At 44.7% G+C, this 21,990-nt stretch overlaps 1 protein-coding gene and 1 pseudogene across 2 annotated transcripts; both read left to right on the top strand.

Moving 5' to 3' along the window:
- The first annotated feature begins 3,145 nt into the window (after positions 1-3,145).
- On the top strand, positions 3,146-9,115 carry LOC128596519 (killer cell immunoglobulin-like receptor 2DL1; annotated as a pseudogene).
- Positions 9,116-12,182: 3,067 nt separating this feature from the next.
- On the top strand, positions 12,183-21,067 carry NCR1 (natural cytotoxicity triggering receptor 1). 2 transcript variants are annotated; one of them, XM_053606009.1, is made up of 7 exons: positions 12,183-12,258; positions 12,332-12,367; positions 12,548-12,832; positions 15,024-15,302; positions 15,793-15,840; positions 19,024-19,071; positions 19,169-21,067. In XM_053606009.1, exons 1-7 carry the CDS (start codon positions 12,225-12,227, stop codon positions 19,375-19,377), a joined length of 939 nt encoding a protein of 312 aa, XP_053461984.1. In that variant the 5' UTR covers positions 12,183-12,224; the 3' UTR covers positions 19,378-21,067. The 2 variants fall into 2 exon arrangements, with proteins under 2 accessions (XP_053461984.1, XP_053461983.1); XM_053606008.1 differs by having other exon boundaries at positions 19,021-19,071.
- Positions 21,068-21,990: the final 923 nt, after the last annotated feature.

Raw genomic sequence — 21,990 nt, 5'->3', positions numbered from 1 at the left:
GCACTCTACCCAAGACAGCAGACTAAGACTCTGTCTAAAAAAAAAAAAAAGACTCAACTCTTTATGTTAGAAAAGAAGGAAGATCTAAGTAATGATCCAACTTTCACTTTAAGAAATGATATAATAAAATTTACTTCAGGCTTAGTGCCCATAGCTCAGTGAGTAGGGTGCCGGCCACATACCCAAGGCTGGCAGGTTCGAGCCCGGCCCAGGCCAGTTAAACAATGACAACTGCAACCAAAAACCAGCCAGACATTGTGACAGGCAGCTGTAGTCCCAGCTACTCAAGAGGCTGATGCAAGAGAATAGCTTAAGCCAAGAGTTAGAGGTTGCTGTGAGCTGTGATAACACAGTGCTCTATGGAGGGTGACATAGTGAGACTCTGTCTCAAAAAATTTTTTTACTTCAAAATTCAAGGCAGAGTATAACACAATAAGCAAAAATACATATACTTGGACAAATATGTATAAATGACAAATAGCAGAGAAAAAAATCAATGAAACGAAAAGTTTGTCCTTACAAGAAACAGCAGGATTGATAAACATTGTTCTCCTGGCCACATTTGGTCATGTTGGAAATGTTTTGTACCCTCTGTTTAAGCTCAACATCAACTTGCCTCCAAAACCAATAACTTCACTTCCAGGTATGTATATCTGATTAATCTGGCATATATGTGATGCAAGGAATTACATATAAGAGTGATTACAAAGGCTTAAGACATAAAAGGGAAAACCTAGAAACAACACAAGTGTTCATAATAAGAATAAACGTAAAGAAATGATAAATGAGATAATAGATGTGCTAATTACCCTGACCTCATGACCCTAAACATTGTATGTATCCAAATATCACCAGGCATCCATAAATATCTGCAATTATTATGTGTAAATTAAAAATTAAATATAAGATAATGCGTAAGTGCATGTGGATATAGAGATGTAAGGACTATTATGCTACAATTCAAAGAATGAAATAGAGCTATGAAATTCCAGATATACGTAATATGTGTTATAGAATTATAAGTATGAGAAAGAAAGATGCAAAGTCTATATTTTTAAAATTTATATGAAATAAAAATATACTATAGTATATATATAGTTCATATATATTTATATGAAATAAAAATATACTATAGTGCTCAGGTGTGTGCTTATATAAACACATACACACATACAAAATTTATGAAAATTATTGGTTTTACAAATAAATACTTTTGTTATAAAACTCTATTACAATACATAATTTAAAAGTTTCTAGAAATTTCATAAAGTTAAGGGTCAAGTAACAGAATAAGGACAGATTACAGGGGTAGATTCAGTCATGTATTTCAGTGTTCTGGTGTTCAAGGTGGAGAATGTTATCAGTCTGTTATCTAGAAATACTCCATTATTTTGTTTCTAATATTCATATTTGGCTGTTGTAAAGTTGATTTTCTACAGCATTGTGTTAATGGACACTTATGTATAATTTAAAATGAAAGAAAAACAGAGAGAAAGAGACCGATTTTGAACTCCTAGGTCACAAGACAAATTCTAATGAAACTGCAAGTTGCAGAATTTACATGTTGTGTTTTTGCTAATAAAGTGGAATTCTATGATTATAAATAACTGCACAGTCCTACTACTGGTAATTTAAATAATTTTAATTTGTTCTTGTTCAATCTAGAAATCTCAGCATAGACAGGTATACTACGACGTATTTGTTACAATTGCTCTTATAATGTTGCTAATACCTATTAGGTATATTGCATATCTATAGGTTAATAATACCTATTAGATATGTTGCATCTAAAATAAAAATAACAAAAATACGTCAAAACCTTTAATGTGAATGCACAATTTGATCAGTCTGAGTAGGAGGGATTGTATTTCAAGTCTGGCCACAGCCAATAATGTGAAGCAACAATTCTAATCTGAGCAATTTCCAGGAAGCCACATTCCCCTCCATTGGCCCGACATCCACACTGGCCTCATGCACAAAAAAGCATACATCTGCCACCTTTCCGTGCTATGGTCAACTTGTGGACTGCAGGAGCCAGGCCCCTCCCAACATCCTGTGCACTGCCACTGGCCATCACCAGAACAAGCATCATGTCGCCCACATTCACCTGCCTAGGGTGTCTTGGTGAGTCCTGGAAGGGAATGGAGGGATGGGATCCCAAAGGCATAAATATTGACCTGGAGGCTGGGTATTCCACACCAGGGAGCCCTGCTTCACTGGAGGTGAGTGGTCTTTGAGGGCTAAGTCTGTGTTCAGCCCAGCATGGGCCAGGTGGGGCAGGAAGACAAGTTGGTGTGGAGATGGCTCATCCACCATGATCTTTCTTTCCAGGGTTCTTCTTGGTCCAGGGGATCTGGAAACACGTGGGTAAGTCCTTCCCCAAACCTTGGGTGCCATCCATCCCATATAAGGGAATTTTCATATATAACAGGAGGACAGGCTGCACAGGAGATGCGACAGGTGGTGTGACCGTGGAAAGACATATGGGCAAATCTTCTGTGAGGAATGGGCCCCTTTCTTCCCCAGAGACCCTCCCAGCCATTCTTCCTCTTGGTTGAACTAAGCTCTCTGGGCACCTGCAGGAAACCATGGCACTCAAGCTGGGGTACCTGGGGAGGAAATGGCATCACCAGTAGAGGAACAAAAGGAAGTAGTGCTGAGGACAGCCCACCCCTCTGAGAAGGAGACAGGGGGTAATTCATATTCTCTGATGCCTCCAGGATGGCAGGAGCTGCAGATGTGGCTACCGTCCTTCTAAAGGAAAGAGGGGGAACCATGTGCCATGGCCACTGAGATTCCAAATATTCTGATGGAGGCTCAGCTATTTAATGTGGCTCACAGTGCTTACTGATGCTGTTTCATTTACATAGATCTTGCCGTACATTCCATGTCTCCTTCAAGTTTGTTCATGAAACTGATTTTTCATTGTTAAAATCTAGTTAAGAGTCCCTTATTCCATACTTGCTCAAAATACTCAGTAGGTACTTTCGTTGTGGGCAGATATACTGATACACCCTGTCTGTGGAGTGGTGGGTCTTTCATGTAGCCCTGGGCATCCTGGGATTGAAAAGGAGCCTCAGGGACACATTGAGGGTGGGGGACCCCTGAGCACGGTGGGAAGGGAAGACTCCTCATCTTCCTCTCTATGTCTGTGCCTCCCAGTCCTCCAAGTGGTCATGACAAGTCCTCCCTGACTGCCTGGCCAAGCCCTGTGGTGCCTCAGGGAAGATACGTGACTCTTCAGTGTCACTCACATTTTGCTTTTCATGTCTTCCAGCTGTATAAGGAAGATGGGGCCCATGTCTCTGAGCTCCAGGTCAAACTATTCTGGAACAGGTTCTTCATGGGCCCTGTGACGCCACCACATGCGGGCACCTACAGATGTCATGCTTTTTTACCCTCTCTCCCCCTCTAGATGGTCAGCACTCAGTGACCCCCCTGGCAATCATGGTCACAGATCAGAGGGCCCCTGCCCGGCCAGGATGGTTTTCATTGTTTCCACATCCTGAATCCCAGAGCTTCTGGTGGGAGTGTTTATTAGTCAGGGCACAATAGGAAAAGCAGGAACTTCTCCGTGTACTTTGGGTAAAAGGGGATTGGATACAGGGAACCGGGCAGTGAAGCAGCAGTGATAAAGATAAAGAAAGCACAATGAGGTGCTAATCAAAATATCTGAATTTGGGAATACGTTATGCTGCATATCCAGGACAAAGAAGGCTGAAGATGCAACTAAAGACATTAGTCAATTGACATTGGGGTGGGGCAACTACTGTGGGTTATACAGGTGGTCTCAGTGTGGCCACAGGATCCACATGGGGTAAAGAAGGAGCAGTGAAGTGGGGGTCAGAGCAGCCTGCAGGACACACCCCACCAGCCACGCTGGCTTTGGAGGTGGAGGAAGGGCCAGAAGTCAAGGAAAAACAGGGACTTTCAGAGGCTGAAAATGTCAGAGAACAGTGTCCACAGTGTCCAGGATGAGCCCAGCCCTGCAGACACCTGTATTTATACCAGTGAGATTATTTCAGACTTCTGACCTCCAGAATAGTAAATGTGTTTATGATCATTACAGCAGCAACAGGAAATTGGTAAAAGTATCAAGGACAAATTAAGATGTTGATCAGGTGAACTGAGACAGGGTGGTGACAGGAGGGGCAGGGCTGCCCAAGGTGGGGTGGCTCACGAGGAGAGGGTGGGGCCTCACAGGGATGAGTGGAGGATCTTGGGAAGGGTGGGGCCACAAAGGGAGGGGCAGGGCTCCTAGACCCAGACTCAGGGTGGCCCCAGGGAAATTGGCACCACTCAGAAGGCAAAAATGTGGCAGGAGATGCCCCTCAATCCCCACCAGGAACAGGTTGGGTGAACATGAGGAGTTCTGAATTACCTGCATCTTTGATTAGTTCTTACCTCTTGCCAGCAAGTCCAGTTTGTCCAGGGGTGCTGAAGCCAGGCTGGTACGAGCCTGGAAATGCAGGCTGTAGTGGTCCCTCCTTTTCACCCACAGAAAGTGGGAGATTGGTAGGAAACAGATACAGCAGCCAAAGGGCCAAGGAGGAGCACAGTGGGAAGGGAGTCTGGTGCTCCTAGAGACAAACAGAGAACTACACAGAGGGAGACACAGAAACAGGAGAAGGCAAGAGACACAAAGAGAAAGGAGAGAGAGGGACACAGGGAGGCACCCTCACTCCTTCCAGGTCTCATGGAATGGGGTGAGGAAGGGTGACTCCTTCTAAACTCACAACCTCTGTTCTTAGGAATCTACAGAAAACCTTCCCTTTGGGCCCACCCAAGTCCCCTGGTGAGCTCAGGAGGGGATGCGACCCTGCAGTGCTGCTCAGAAATCATGTCTGAGAGCTTCATTCTGATTCTGCACATAGAGCAGAAGACTGAAGACACATTGCGCCTTGTTGGCAAGCTCCATGGTGGGAGCTCCCAGGCCAACTTCTCTGTGGGTCTTGTGACACCTGCTCATGCAGGGACCTACAGGTCTATGGTTCTGCCAGTCACTCTTCCTATGAGTGGTCAGCTCCCAGTGATGCCCTGGACATTGTGATCACAGGTTAGAGTGTCCAGACTACCCCTCATCTTCCTTGGGATGTTGACTAGAGGTTCTAGGACTTGGAGGACCCAGATGGTCATGAGGATGATGAATGTGGGATTTTTGTGAAGAGAGACAGACTTGGTGAAAATCATATCAACAACAGAGGCAAAGAAAGAGGAGACGCAAGTACAAGTCACTTGTCATAACATCAAGGACAGGTGTAGGCAAAGAGCAGGGTGATAGAAATAAGGTGGAGAGTGAAGGGAGGCAGACAGATCTGTACATATCACGAAGCAGGTGTTACTCCATCATGTCTTTGTTCAGAGACCTGCAACAGTTTAGAAGATGGATCTCTGTTTTTCCTCCACACTCTGTATTCTACCATGAGAACCCAAAGACACACCACATATCTCACCTGAGTTTGGCTGTGTCTATTCTGACACCTCTTCCTTCCATGTGGTTGAGTTATAGTTTGTCCCAAGACATCATGGTACCAAGTGGAGGAGCAAACACCTGAAGCTAATATTCCAAAGCAACCCCAGACATTAAAGGGTTACTAAGAACAAAAGCCTGCAGAGGGACCCAGTCAGAGAGAAAGTAGAGCTATAGAAAAGCAGAGATGCACACAGAGAGAGAGAGAGAGAATGAGCCAGAGGAAGAGAACTGGGAGATTAAGAGACACATAGAAAGAAAGAGGAGACAAAGAAATGGAGAGAATGATAGGCATGTGCAGAGGAGGCAGAGAAAATCCCTAAATTTCTCATGTCTCCTTCCCAGAGACCTGAGGGGCACAAGGACACAGAAGAACAGGGATGTGGCAGTGGTTGGCAGAAATTCTGAAAGAGAACTAAGGATACAAGGAAGTAGAGAAAGATATGAAGACAGAGATAGATGATAGATAGAAATAGATAGATGGACAAACAAACAGAGATAAAAGCAGGATAGAAAGTGAAAGACACAAAATGGAAGAAAAGATCTGACAGATTAAATCAAGCAAACCAAGGAGAGGCAGAGAGAGTAAAAAGTACAAAAAGGGAAAACATACTGGTGGTGAGGGAGTGAGGTCAGAGACCTCGAGGGTCAGAAAGCAAGGGACAGAAGGCAGAGGGAGAATGAATATGAATGAGAACGGGGGAGAGGGAGCACCTCTGAGCTCATTAAGTCACAAAAGCAGGGACAGTACATTCTCCATTCAGGAAGGAAGGACAGTATAATAAGGAAGAGCCTCTCTTACAAGTAAACTGCCTCCTTTTTTCTCCTAGGTCTATACAAGAAACCTTCCGTCTCAGCCCAGTGGGCCACATGGTGAAGTTGGGAGGGAATGTGAGCTTGTCCTGCAGCTCCAAGTTCCCATTTCACATGTACCATCTGTCCAGAGAGGGGGAGGCCAGTGACTGCTGGCTCCCTGCAGTGCAAAGCCACAATGGTGCATTCTGGGCCAATTTCCCTCTAGGCTCTATGACCCATGGAAGGGTCTATAGATGCTATGGCTCTTTCAGGAACTCTCTGTATAAGTGGTCAGCCCTGCATGACCCCCTGCACCTTGGTGCCACAGGTGAGGAGCCCCATGCCTGTTCCATGTCTTGTGTTTCACACCAATTCCTAAAGCCATATCTGGGGAACATCTTGCTGATGATGAAATGAAAAATATGGTGAGAAGAATAAAAATACAGAGTATTAGAGGTAGTATCAGGGTGCAGGATGGTGTCTAGACAGGGAAGCTCCAAACCCTCCCCCATATCTTGCACAAAGGCCTGCATGGAGCAGGGGGATGAAGGTCTATGTATCCAGGCAGGTGGAGAAAGGGATCAGAAGACACCCAGGAGGAAGGGAGATGGGGCTTAATTAGGGCTCAGCTAACAGACAGCCTCAACACTTAGATGACACATGCTGGTCATAGACCAATCTCAAAGGCATTTTAACAGGAGAGGCAACAGGCAGCCTCAGCTCCTCACCTCTCTCCTGTCCTGTGTTCTAGAAAACTCTTCAAGAAGCAGCCCGTCACCGCTGGAACCAAGTTCCAACACTGGTGAGTAAAGATCCCTCTTCTCTCTGCTTGGACTTTAGAGCTGGCTCAGTGATCTTGTGCTGGTTGGTTTCCCTCTTGGATTCTCAGACTCTACAATAGCAGAAGGGGTTTGGGGCCAAAACAAGGTTCAGTGGGGATCTTAAATCTCCGGTTTTCACATGCAAGTTATATACAGCAGTTTAGTGCCAATAAATAAGCATCAAGGGATCAAAAAGGCAAACTTCATGACAGGCCAGCCCCCAGAGGCTCAAGAAAGCTGCCGTGGCAGATGGAATCACCCCATTTGCCCCACAGCTGAGGGTACCCAGGGAGCAGCCCACACTGGGTTTTATACCCCAGAGCTACATGAACCTGCTGAGTTAAAGCAATGTAGGACACCCCATCTAGGAAGGACAGGAAAAGAGGAGCTTGTGGCCGTAGTCCATTTGTGTGCCTGTAAAGGAACAGCTAGGGTTAGAAACTTTAACTGCTTCTGATGAAAACCCTAGGCTGCTTCCACTTGTGGTGGGTGGTGGAGGGCAGCTGATTCGTGCAGAGATCATATGGTAAGAGAGGAAACAAGAGAGAGTGGGGAGGTACGAAGCTCTTTTTAATATCCAGCTGTCATGGAAACTAATGCAGGGAGAACTCATTCACCCTCCTGCCAATAACAGCATTAATCTATCCATGAAAGACTTACCCCATGACCCAAACCTTCCACTGGGGCTGAACTTTGACATCAGGGATCAAATTTCTTTTTTTTTTTTTATTAAATCATAGCTGTGTACATTAGTATGATCATGGGGCACCATACACTTGGTTCATAGACCGTTTGACATATTTTCATCACACTAGTTAACATATCTCAGTAAATGTGGAATGTAAAGGTCTTAGCAAAATAACTAAGAAAATGCCAGGAAAGCTATGTTAACTAGGGATCAAATTTCAACATGAGATTTGGAGGGGTCAAACTTCCAAATGACAGTAGCTGCAGCTCAGCACTTTCTATGGATGTTCTGAGAACTACAGTCAAGAAACAGGGGAAAGGGTGGGCTACTGGCCATCTGGGGACTTGTCCTAAAATGATAATGCATGTATTCACCTGGCAATCAGTAAGTGGGACACAATCCATAAAGGGGAAGTGCTATGATTTGCTTCTTATGGGATCCACACCTTCCTGCAGGTATTCTGCAGCACCTGCAAGCTCTGATGAGGTCCTCGGTGGTCATCATCTCCTTGCTATCCTCCTCCTCTTCCTCATTCATTGCCAGACTTGTGTTCATCACTGGTGCTCTGCTCAGAAGAGTAAGTCCCAGGAAGAAGACATCTGGGCAGTGTGGGGAGCCGAGGTGGGCATCTGCTGGCGCATGTTCTTCATTCATGGGATGACACCTGTCCCAAAGCAGAAGCCACGGAGGTAGGGCTCTCTGGAGGGAACAACAGGGCCCCTGCCTCCCTCCCCAGCTGGAAGACCATTGTCTAATAATTCTTCACTGTGTCCTCACATCCACTGTAGCCACTGGTATCTAAGAGAAGATTCTACAAAAGGGAGAAAGGAGAAGAGAGAATCCACAGTGATGGAACCTGGATTGTTAATGAAAAGGGTCCCTGGACTTACAGAGGGAGAATATATAACTCTCCTTTCTGGCAACTGAGTAGTCTCAGCCACCCAGAGCATTTCTCTGTGTGCTCATACTATCATATGAGGGCTCAGGAGTTCCCACTGAGGGGTGCTGATGACTTCTATTCCCTTCAGATGCTGCCGTGATGGACGGAGAGCCTGAAGTGAACAGAGTGGTGAATAGGGAGGTAGGTTCTCTTATGCCCAGCCATTTCAATGATGTCATATTTCCAACCAAACCCAAGAAAATGTGTATTCACTTTAACTCAACATTTCCCTCTTTCCAGGACTCTGATGGAGAAGACCCAGAAGCAATGACATACATAGAGTTGGATCATTATATTTTCCAGAAAAAAATTATTCCCATTCCCAGAGGCCCAAGAAACCCTCAACAGACACCATTGTGTACATGAAACTTGCTAAACCTAGATCAAGAATTATCTCCTGACCCAGGAGCACACACAGAAAGACTTTGAGGCCTTCCTTTCCCAAACCCAGCTCACTAGCTCCAAGGTGACAGTAGCTGGAATCTGAAAACACACATCTTTATCTTCAGGGCCAATCTTGCTCAGCACAATAGGAATCTGAACATGGCTCTCATCTGCTGACAAATTTCTGTGGCCCCCATTGCTTACTGGAGAGAAAATAAACTTCTCTGCTTAGCTCACAATTCTCTATTTTGCTCCATCCTTGCCAATCTCTACCACCCAACTAGCTGTGTCATCTGGTCCTGCTTGAAGTTATTCACACTCAGTAACTCACAATGTTATATATGCAAGACGCTCACTCTTCAGACTCAAATTAAACACCTGCTAGTCTACTTTCCCTGAGTCTTCTGTCACCAGGTACATTTCTCTGTTTTTTAATAATTTCAGTGTAGACCTCTCCTCTTCAAAGGAACAGTTTCTTACTTCTTGGTTTAGGTGAGCTGCCTCTTTTTGGCCTACAGTTTTTATGTGTTACCATTACTATGTACATATTATGCCACATGTTCTCCATTGGCTCCTCCTTCCGAGACCCTTCTGTGAGGAGGAGGGACAATGGCTGTGTGTGGTTCACTGTTTTAGAACCCAGAGGGGGAGTGCAGAAACCTCCCCTGCCTCTTTCTTCTCACATGGCCCATGTAGCGGCTTGGCACTGTAGGTTGTGAAGAAAGAGACAGACTCTTCTCTAACATTGTGCTTTTATTTTTCCATTGTTGTTTTCATTTATCTTTTAGGAATATACAGAAAATCTACCTTTCTGCTCAGTCCGTCCCCTTGCACCTGCAGGAGGTCTCTCCAGCTTTGCTCACTGTTTTGAGTTAGCGTGTTCATTTCCCCATAGGAGATAGAATCAGTCTTAGGTGATATCTTAGGCCCCATATCCTCAGGGACACATTCCAAGCCCGCACGTCGGAACCACATATAGTACTATACACTATACCTATGTGTATCTTGTGTAAGAGTTTCTTTTTCCGTTCTTGTAATTTTACACACAGAAGATTTATTCTTACTATAGATCTTAGAAAACTCGAAGTATCATTTTTTTCTTTCCTTACAAAAGTTGAGAGCTTTTCACTTAAAGAAAGCACTTGGAGACTTTTTCTTTGACATGTCCAAATTTCCAGCATTGCTACTTTTGCACTTTGGTACCATTATTAAGTAAAATAAAGATTACTTGAATATAAGCACGGTGATACTGGGACACTCAATATGATAACCCAGATGGCTACCAAGTGACTAAGGCATGGGAAGGGTATACAGTGTGGATACCAGGACAAAGGGATGGCTTACGTTCTGGGAGGGACAGAGGTGGACTTTCATCAGGCTACTCAGAATGGTACACAAGTAAAAAGTATGGACTGTTTAGTTTTGGAATTTTCCATTCAATATTTTTGTTTCTTACACCACCTTCATCTGATAGCCTTTCACACAAAGAAAACACTAAATGTGTACAGTGAGAACCCATCCTGTGCCTATCATTGAACCAAAATCTCTGGACAAAACTTTCCATGCTTTGGTGGAATTGTTCTATATTTTAATTAAGGTGTCAGTTCCATGACTATGTGGGTATTTTTTCTTTTTTTTTTTGACACAGAGTCTCGCTCTGTTGCCCAGGCTAGAGTGACATGACTTCAGCCTAGCTCATAGCAATCTCAAACTCCTGGGCTCAAACAGTCCTCCTGCCTTAGCCTCCCGAATAGCTGGGAGTACAGGTACCCCCCCACCCCCACACACACACACAGCTAATTTTTCCATTTTTAGTAGAGACAAGGTCTTGCTCTTGTTTAGGGTGGTCTCGAACTCCTGAGTTCAAGGGATCCTCCTGCCTCAGCATCCTAGAGTGCTACAGTTACAGGTTTGAGCCACTGTGCCTGGATAACCGTGTATTTATCAAAACTCCTAGAACCAAACATCTAATAAACACAGTTTACTGTATGGAAATAAAAAAGGAAATGTAAAATTTTCAACAACAATAACAAAAAGACTGGGGAATGAAGCTTTTCTCAGAGAGTATGTGAGGCAGAATACAAATCGGTAAGATATTTTATATTGGAAAATTGTTCAGATCCTTTGAAAAAAAGAGCAATGGACACGCTTTGAGTTAAAATATACTAAAATATTTAAGTTTTAATATTTAACTTCTACCTTATAATGGATTGAAGGAATGTGCTTATATAAGAAATGAAATGTAAGTTTCACCTGTACCCTTGCAGAATATAAATGTCTGAACACAATAACTAAGAAAATGCCATGAAGACTATGTTAAACAGTTCGATGAAAATATTTCAAATTGTATATAAAACCAGCATATTGTACCCCGTGATTACATTAATGTACACAGCTATGATTTAATAAAAAAAGGAAATGAAATGTATTTTTGATTTTAAAAATAGCATTTTATTGAAACATTCTAGCAAATCTTTGAAGGATATAGTCTTATTCCATTCGGATGAAACTAACTTATCTGAGCACAGGCATGCTATACACAGAGGAGTCAAAGTTAAAAACCCTATTTTTTTTTTTATGTTTTTAGAGACAGAGTCTCAGTAGCCTCACCCAGGCTAGAATACACTGCCTATTTACAGACACAATCATAGCACCACTTATAGCCTTAAACTCCTGGGCTCAAGTAATCCCCCAGCCTCAGCTGCCCGAGTAGCTGGGACTACAGGTGGACACCACACCTGGGAAGGCCCCTATTTTTGCGATTCTTGGGATTTTCACTCTAGACACTAGCCCATGGCCTGGGCATGGTTTTCACACTGCAGAATTTAAAAGTTGACCAAGAAATGAGTTTCAGGCTAAATAGATAATTATCAGAGGAGCTGGTTAGACCACAGGTACAGTCAGATGCACCATAGAGACCATAGAGACCAGAAAGACTCTGACCTTTCCTTAGGCCCATGGTCAGAGGTGGAAGGAGAGCTGTGAAGCTTCTTGTGAAAAAAAAAGTCAATGTGAAAGTCCCATGGCAATTGGCCTTGGGCCTCTCCACCACATCCTGTGCACTTCCCTGGCCAGGTGGGCTCAGTCCAACCCAGCACTCAGCGTTAGCCCAGCAGAACCTGTGCTATGTGTCCCCCACTCACTTCTCTGCTCTGCCTTGGTGAGCTCTTGATTGTAAGGGAGATGGAATCTGGGTTGTGGGGGCAACATGTCTCATAAGTCCTGTCTTCCAGTGCTGTGTCTGAGCCAGAGGACCGGGACCCAGAAGGGTGAGTCTTTCCTCCAAAGCCCCAGAGTCACTCTGCTGGGGTCAGACTCAGGATCCACCCACCTGGGAACACCTGGGGAGAAGGGCAGGGGCTCCGCAGCTTGCTGGGAGGCCAGCAACTGGGGAAATTAGGATGGGAAGGGGGGTTCACCTGGAACTCCAGCATCTAATTCCCTTCCAGAGACTCTCTCCAGACCCATTATCTGGGCCAGACCCAGTTTCATGGTTCCAGAGGGAAAGCAAGTGGCCATCTGGTGCCAGGGAATGCATGCAGCTGATGAGTACCAACTGCATTTTGAAGGGAGCCTTTCTGCCTCTAAAAGACCGAAACCACCTGGACTGGGGAACAAAGTCAAATTCCTCATCCCTGCCATGACCTCACTCACTGCAGGGCAATACCACTGCTTCTATCGGAGTGGGGAGCTGTGGTCGGAGTCCAGTAACCTCCTAAACCTGGTGGTAACAGGTAATGTCCCAACCTCTTTAGTTGCTGAGTAATCTCCTCAGCCCAAATCATGGGAAGGATGATCCTTTATTAATCCTGAGCCCTTCCATGCCCCACTCAGACACTGCTGCACCCAGTGACAGGGCGGGAGGAGACACTCAAGCCCAATCACTTCCTACAAGAGTCATCTTCAGAGAGTTGTCTCTATGTCCGAGGAACAGGTTTGTCTTAGCTCAAGTTCTCCAAGATACAGACTCTGAGATGGATATTTGTATGCAGGGGTGTCACTGAGGAGTGTCCTCCATAACAACACCTGTGCTGGATGAGGGGAGCAAAGCTGGGCAGACACAGATATAGAACTGTGATTAGTTTCAACACAGACCTCAGCCAGGAAAACAGACAACTCTGGAGCTGGGGTGTCCCTCAGAGTGTTCTTAAAATGAGGGTCTGGGTCCAAGCCCTTGTACCAGATGAGAATCACTCCTAAGGGGGAAGAGAACCTTAGGCCAGACAGCTTTTGTCAGCTGAGGGAATTGGTTCTCAAACCTAAGCCAGCATTACAATCACCTGGTGGGCTGGAGACAGCATCAGCCTCTTGCACACGCTTGCTCATGGCAGCATTACTCACAATAGCCAAGAGGTAGAAACAACCCAGTGTCCACTGATGAATGAATGAATAAACAAAGTATAGAAGACACCTACTGGGGAAAAGTGTGAAATTCTGACATGTGCTACAATATGGGTGAACCTTGAGGACATTATGCTGAGTGAAATAAGCCAGTCACAATAAAGAAACTACTCTATGATTCTACTGATATGAGGGTCCAGGAGTTGTCAAATTCATAAAGACAGAAATTAGAATGGTGGTTTCCAGGGACTAAAGAGAGGAGCAAATGGGGAGTTGTTGTTTAAGAGGGACAGAGTTTCATTGTTGAGGATGAAAAGTTTCTGGAGAGCTAGGTGTGATGGTGAGGCAACTGTGGTCCCAGATACTTGTGAGGCTGACACAGAAGAATGGCTTGAGCCTGAGATTCTGAGGCTTCAGTGAGCTGTGATCACACCACTGCACTCCAGCTTGGGCAACACAGCAAGATCCTGTCTCTATAAAAATAATATCAAATGACAAAAAATATAAAATTTTACAAAGAGAACTTCTAGAGATGGATGCTAATGGTTGTACAATATGAATGTACTTCATAGCACTAAATTTTTTCCTCAAAAATAGTTAAGATGGCAGACTTTATGTTGTATTTGACCACAATAAAAAGTACATATATATATATATTTTTTTTTTTTTTTTTTGAGACAGAGTCTCACTATATTGCCCTTGGTAGAGTGCTGTGACATTACTCACAGCAACCTCAAACTTTTTAGGCTTAAGCGATTCTCTTGCCTCAGCCTACCAAGTAGCTGGGACTACAGGCACCTACCACAACGCCCGGCTATTTTGTTGTTGTTGTTGCTGCAATTGTCATTGTTGTTTTAGCTGGTCCAGGCTGGGTTTGAACCTGCCAGCCTCGGTGTATGTGGTCTGCACCCTAACCCACTGAGCTACGGGCACCACCCCCCAAAAAGTATATATATTTTTAAATATCGATGGCCACCCTATACCTGAGGGGTTTGGGGGGGTTGTTTGTTTGTTTTGAGACAGAGTCTCACTATGTCACCCTCTGTAGAGTACTGTAGCATCACAGCTCACAGCAACCTCAAACTCTTGGGCTTAAGCGATTCTCTTGCCTCAACCTCCCAAGTAGCTGGGACTACAGGCACCCACCACAATGCCTGGCTATTTTTTTTGTTGTTGTTGTAGTTGTCATTGTTGATTAGCTTGCCCTGGGCCAGATTCAAATCCCCTAGCCTCAGTATATGTGGCCAGCGCCACTGTGCTACGAGCGCTGAGCCCTATCCCTGAGTATTTGATGGTGTGGCTCTGGGTGGAGGAAGAGAGCCCAAGAATTTACATTTCTATCAAGCTCCCAGGTGATGGTACTAAAACATTGGTGTAGAAAAATTCCCAAAGTACTCCTGGGAGCCAGGAGTCTTACAGCAGAGATCAGGGAGGGTGTGTTCATGACCAGCACAAACCAAGGAAATAGATTTTTAAATAGGAAAAGGAACTGGGATCTGGAAAGTGACATCTGGTCTTGAGGACAAGAGAAATGGCAGGTGTGGGAGGCAGGATAATATTGATCTTTATCACCTCCTCTCACAGGAATGTTCGATACACCCACCCTCTCGGTTCATCCCGGACCTGCAGCGATCTCAGGAGAGCATGTGACCTTCTATTGCCATCTAGAGACTGGAACAAGCATGTTCTTCCTGCTCAAGGAGGGAAGATCCAGCCACATACAACACAGATATGGGAAACTCCAGGCAAAGTTCCCCGTGGGTCCTGTGACCACAGCCCACAGAGGGACGTACAGGTGTTTTGGCTCTTATAACAACCATGTGTGGTCTTTTCCCAGTGAACCACTGGAGCTCCTCGTCACAGGTGAGGAAACCCTCAGCTCACCCCCATGTCCTCCTGGGAGCCCTATGGGAACCCCAGACAGTGATGGGGAAGGTGTCAAAGAGACGCCCATACCCTGGATGCCCAGTGGATTACTCAAGAGGAAGAGGGTATAGATAGAGAATAGGTAGGGATGCCAGAAGAAACCCCAAAGCCTTACTTTTTTTTCTGTTTTTTTTTTTTTTTTGAGACAGTCTCACTATGTCACCCTTGGTAGAGTGCCGTGGCATCACAGCTCACAGCAACCTCAAACTCCTAGGCTTAAGCGATTCTCTTGCCTCAGCCTCCCAAGCAGCTGGGACTACAGGCGCCTGCCACAATGCCCGGCTATTTTTTGTTGCAGCTGTCACTGTTGTTTAGCTGGCCGGGGCTGGGTTCGAACCCTTCAGCCTTGGGATATGTGGCTGGCACCATAACCACTGTACTATGAGCGCCGAGCCCTTACTTTTTTTTTCTTTATCTCCATTTCCAGGAGATGTTGAGAACACCAGCTTTGTACCCATAGACCCCACCTCTTCTGGTGAGTAACCTCTTCTAAGTTCGGGGGAGGGATTAGAGCCTCCCAGTGACATTAAAAACGTGGCATTCACTTAAAATTCCTGTTGAGCACATAGCGTGTGCCATGAACCATGACTGTGAGAGTTAACCAAAGAAGTATCCATGTCTTTGTGACACTTCAATTCTAGCAGAAGGAGTCAAGGTTAAGATAAATAACTTGGACTTAAGCGATTCTCTTGCCTTAGCCTCCCAAGTAGCTGGGACTACAGACATCCACAACAACACCCATGAGTCAAGGTTAAGATAAATAACCAAATTATACAGCACAAGAGGAGGAAATGATGATGTGGAAAAAGGCAAAGTAGAACAGGGTTAAAGTGATTGGTAGGGCAGGTAGCAACATATATATAGAGAGAGTGAGAGAGAGAGAGAGTGTCTCACTCTGTCACCCTGGGAATAGTACATGGAATCAGCTCACAACATCAAACTCCTGGGTTCAAGTGATCCTCCTCCCTCAGCCTCCCAAGTAGCTGGGACTACAGGCACCCACCACCACATCTGGCTAATTTTTCTACTTTTATTTGTTTATTTTCTTTTCTTTCTTTTTTTTTTTTTTTTTTTTTGAGACAGAGTCTCACTATGTCGCCCTTGGTACAGTGCCCTGACATCACAGCTCACAGCAACCTCAAACTCTTGGGCTTAAGTGATTCTCTTGCCTTAGCCTCCCAAGTAGCTGGGACTACAGACACCCACCGCAACACCCAGCTATTTTATTGTTGTAGTTGTCATTGTTGTTTAGCAGACCCAGGCTGGGTTTGAATCCACCAGCCCTGGTGTATGTGGTCATCACCTTAACCACTGAGCTACAGGTGCCGAGCCAATTTTTCTACTTTGAATAGAGATGGAGTCTCACTCTTACTCAGGCTGGTCTCAAACTCCTGAGCTCTGGGAATCCTTCCACCTTAGCCTCCCAGAGTGCTAGACTTACAAATGTAAGATACCTCACTGACCTAGGTAGCAATGTTAAATAGGGTTGTCCAGATTGGCCTCCCGGGGAGGCTGCATCTCAGCAAATACACTGAAAGTAGGAGAACTAGTCTAGTAGCTATTTTGAGGAGGAAGTTTCCAGAGGGAGGATGGACACTGCCTACACCCCAAGGCAAGAAGATGACCAGGGTGATAAAAGAATAGCAATGAGGCCAGTTGGATTGAAAATGATGTGCCAGAGATCATGCTGGGAATGGGTCAGGGTTGGGGTAGTGCATTTAGGACCTTGAAGATAAAACTTTGAATTTGATGAGGTGTGAGAAGAAAGAAATAATGCCTATTTAGTGAGGAAAATTAGGCTGATGGCTTAGAGCCTGTTGCACAATGGTTATGGCACCAGCCACATACACGCAGGCTGGCAGGTTCAAACCCAGCGTGGCCAGCTAAACAACAATGACAACTGCAACATAAAATAGCTGGGCGTTGTGGTGGGCACCTGTAGTGCCAGCTACTTGGGAGGCTGAGGCAAAAGAATTGCTTAAGCCCAAGAGTTTGAGGTTGTTGTGAGCTGTGATACTCTACTGAGGGCAATATAATGAGACTCTGTTTCAAAAAAAAAAAAAAACCGTCTGAGTTTATAAAGCAAATGTCTACTCTGTCTTCTTTTGTTCAGTCAGTATCAAATACTTATCATGTTGGGCGGCGCCTGTGGCTCAGTGAGTAGGGCACAGGCCCCATATATGGAGGGTGGCGGGTTTGAACCTGACCACAGCCAGAGTGCAACCATAAAATAGCTGGGTGTTGTGCTGGGCGCCTGTAGTCTCAGCTACTTGGGAGACTGAGGCAAGAGAATCACTTAAGCCCAGGAGTTTGAGGTTACTGTGAGCTGTGACGCCACTGCACTCTACTGAGGGCAACATAGTGAGACTCTGTCTCAAAAAAAAAAGAAAAGAAAATTAGGCTGAAATAAACAGAAAGTGTGACTGATGGGAAGGCACTCATTAGTTCTAGGGCTGACTTCTTCATCAGGTTGTCCGTCTTTGGACTATTCCACTTTATATGAGTCATTATAAACCTTTTGAGATACACAAAAATCAAGAAATGTAAAATCAGTCTCTCTCACTCTCCTCCCGTCATGAGAGGGACCCACTTCCAGCTCTCTTTGGAAGTGCTCTAAACTCTCCCTTTGTTTTTCTTTTTTCTTATATAATGTATGGCATTTTTTTTATTAGATCATAACTGTGTACATTACTGCATTTATGGGGTACAATGCTGATTTTATAAACAATTTGGAATGTTTACATCAAACTGGTTAACATAGCCTTCACCGCACTTATTTGTTGTGTTTAGACATTTATACTCTACTCTTAATATATTTGACATGTACCCTTGCAATATGCACAATAGGTGAGGTCTCACTGATTACCCTTTCTCCCTCCACCCACTTACTCCCTCCCCTCCCCTCCCCCTCTTCTCTCCTTCTTTCTGGGCTATGATTGTGTTTTATCATTTGCATGAAAGTGTGGGTGATCATATATGGGTTTCATAATAGTGTTGAGTACATTGGTTATTTTTTCTTCCAATCTGGAGATACTTTACTAAGAAGAATATGCCCTTTGTTCTTAAATAAAGTTTGTCTTAAAAAAAAAAAAAAAAGAATCAGTAACTCTGGTTGAAGTCAGAAGAAGGGGAAAGGGGAAAGAGAGGGGAGAGAGGAGGGGGGAGGATGGGTGGAGAGAGGCTAATTGATGTGATCACACCTATGGCGCATCTTACAAGGGTACATGTGAAATTTTCTAGGTGTAGAGTATGAATATCTTAACACAATAACTAAGAAAATGCCATGAAGGCTATGTTAACCAGTTTGACAAAAATATTTCCAATTGTGTGTGGAACTAGCACATTGTACCCCATGATTGCATTAATGTGCACAGCTATGGTTTAATAATAAATAAATAAATAAATAAAAAAGAAACATAAAATCCACATGGAAGGAAGCAAATGAAGCCCTCCCAGCAATACGGATAAGCTAAGTTGAAACTTGCACAGGTGAATCAGAAAGGATGCTGTCTACTGTGTTTCTTGGAAGTGAAGTAATGAACCATAACACAGTCTATAGAATGTCATGAGATGTATCACCCACAGCAAGGAAGGCTAGGACAGAGAGGTCCACACCATCTTCTTTTCCTCCCTTCTTTACTTTCCTTATCATCAGCAGACTCTGGGGACCCCGACCTTTCAACCACAGAGACAGGATTCCATAAAGGTAAGTAAACACCTGCGGGGCCATCGGTTCTGGGACAGAGCCAGGAGGAGAGGGGAGATTATGGAGTGAGCTGGCGTCCTTGTTCTTCTGACCCCAGGCCTTGCCCTTTGGGACTACACTGCCCAGAATCTCCTTCGGATTGGCCTGGGCTTCCTGGTCCTTGTGGCTCTAGTGTGTCTCCTGGCTGAAGACTGGCTCAGCAGGAAGAGGACTCAAAAGAAAGCCGACAGAGCTTCACGTTGGGAACGCAGGAGAAGGTGGAGGAACACAACCTGGAGGAATGACCAGGAGACTCAGAGGGCATAGGTGGAGCTGAGAACTGATCCTTGACCTTGGGCCATGTGAACTCTACGTTGGCCCCAGGAGGAGGGAGTCATTGCAGGAAATGAGGGACAACTTCGTAGAGTTCCGCAAAGCATCCCAGGAGCAGCAGGAGGTGGGCTAGAGATGCCAAATTTCTTCTGTAGACAAATCCCATTGCCTTATTTCTAGGTTCTAAATATTTTTGTGCCCAGTTACTGGAAACAATACTTTTAACCACTTTTCTGAAAATATAGCTATCCTGTTCCTTTTTTTTTTTTTAAACAGCATGACCATGGGAGTATTTCCTTCCTGCTTTGGTCTTTATTTTTTCTTTCCTTTCTCTGCCACATGTCATTCAAAATAATTTAAAAAATATAGAATAGGGATGCATCAAGTGGTTCAGGAGGAATTGTGGCAACAATTAGACAATGGAGAAGCAGGCTGTGAACAAGGAGTCAGGCTACACAAGTGCGTCCTGGCTCGATCGTAGCCACGCTCCATCTCCCTCCATCCCTCGGCACCACTGAATTCAGTTTTGTCTATTTTTTATATTTTTTGTTAAATCATAACTGTGTATATTAATGCATTTATGGGATACAATGTGCTGATTTCATATACAATTTGGAATGCTTACATCAAACTGGTTAACATAGCCTTCACCTCACTTATTTGTTCTATGAAGACATTTACTCTTAATAGTTTTGACATGTACCCTTGCATTCTACACATTACATGAGGTCTGACCAAATACCCTCCCTCAGTTTTCTTTCTATCTTTTTCTTTTTGGGGGGACAGAGTTTTACTCTGTCACCTGGGTAGAGTGCTATGGCATTATCACAGCTCACAGAAACCTCAAACTCTTGGGGTCAAGTGATCCTCTTGCCTCAACCTCCTGAGTAGCTGGGACTACAGGTGCCCACCACAACACCCGGCTATTTTTCCTATTTATAGTAGAGACAGCGTTTTGCTCTTGCTCAGGCTGGTCTCTGAACTCCTAACCTCAGGCAATCCATCAGCCTCAGCCTCCCAGAGAACTAGGATTACAAGCAGGGGCCACCATACCTGGCTCCCAGTTTTCTTCCTTATCCATACCTTGTCTTGTTCTTTGGGTCTCTGAATAGGTACCTTCTCCCAGAAATTTTCCTAAATCTTCTGACTTTACTTTTAGGCTCCCAGTGCAGCTGATATTTCTCTGTGACAGCACCTACACCCTGATACCATTTCCACACCCATTTTCCTGTCTCTGATCTGCATTTAAGTAAATTAAATCAACATGTTTAGTGACTATGTTCACAGTTCGCACTACTAAAGGAATTCTTGGGAAATACATGTTGAATAAGTTAACACAGAAGGGGCTGCTGCACAGCAGGGAATTTGAGACTTCTGTCCTTTCCCCTTGAGCTTTTCTACTTGTCACCCACCAAAACACTCATCATATGGGTCCCCACCTCCTCCCATAATGCTGCATCTCGTGTAAGTCAAATTCCTCCTCTGAGTTTTCTGTTAAGTATCAGAGAATAATTTCAGCTTCCAAAACATAACATGATTTAATGAGGTAAAAGGAGCAGGAAACTAGCACCTGCTCCTCAGAGGCTAATCACTGTGTGGCCTTTGCTGTTATTTCCAGTAATAAAGGGAATTGAAAGTTGTATCATCAGTCTGGGCTATGCAAGCTACATCCATAAACGCACATTTTCACTTAACCTTCATGAAGTGTTTTGATCATGGATATGAGGTGATGAATTCTGCCTTGTGTGAAGATCTTCTGGGAAACATCATTCCCTAACCAGATGGAAACTGCTTTGTCTGCCCCCACCCCCACCTGCCTCTAAAGCTTTTTATGACCAGCACTGATGCATTTCCTGGAACACACAGCAGGCCCTTCTTCAGGTCTTATCTTGGCTTCTCTGTACTTGTTATTTGACACTTTGACCACTTCCTCCCTGACTGGCTTTCCAAGGGCCACATACCATCCGGTTCCCAGACTCCTCTAAGCGTGGTGCTGGCTGTGCAGTGTAGACCACCTCCATCTGTGGATTCAAACTCAGGCTAATCTCCTGCAGCTCCAAGGCATCAATTTCCTAGCGCTCTGGGAGGCCAAGGTGGGAGGATCGGGGGAGGCCAGGAGTTTGAGACCAGACCAAGCAAGAGGAAAACCCTGTCCCCCCCAAAAAAAAAATCTGTGGACATAGCCAAATGCCCCATAGGAACAACTTGTTAGTCCCCAGTTGAGAACTACTGGCTTAGCAGAATATAAAGACTGTTAGAGGAGGGAAGTGTGTTGGGGAGGAAGTTGTGTGAGATTTGATGATCAATTAACAGCAGGATAACAGCAGAGAAGGGCACAATGTGAAATGCTGCAACCCCAAAACTGCATCAGGAGGGTAGCAAGTGCAGAGAGGCCTGGGGTAGGCAGGGGATTGGGATGCCCCATGTGTCGGGCAGATGAGCTCAGGACAAGTGGGCATGGAAGATGAGGAGGTGGACACCAAGTATCTTTCCAGCAGTTTTCTCTCTTCTCATTGAAAGAAACTCATTTCTCTGAAGATAGGCATGTCCTACCCTAAGCTGAATTTGGAGAATAGCCCTGGATTTGTAATCCACCTGGATTTGCCC

This window comes from Nycticebus coucang, chromosome 10 (genome assembly GCF_027406575.1).
Source record: "Nycticebus coucang isolate mNycCou1 chromosome 10, mNycCou1.pri, whole genome shotgun sequence".
NCBI classification, from domain to species: domain Eukaryota; kingdom Metazoa; phylum Chordata; class Mammalia; order Primates; family Lorisidae; genus Nycticebus; species Nycticebus coucang.
Note: the sequence above shows the minus strand (reverse complement) of the source record. Positions and strands in the feature narration are given on the sequence as shown.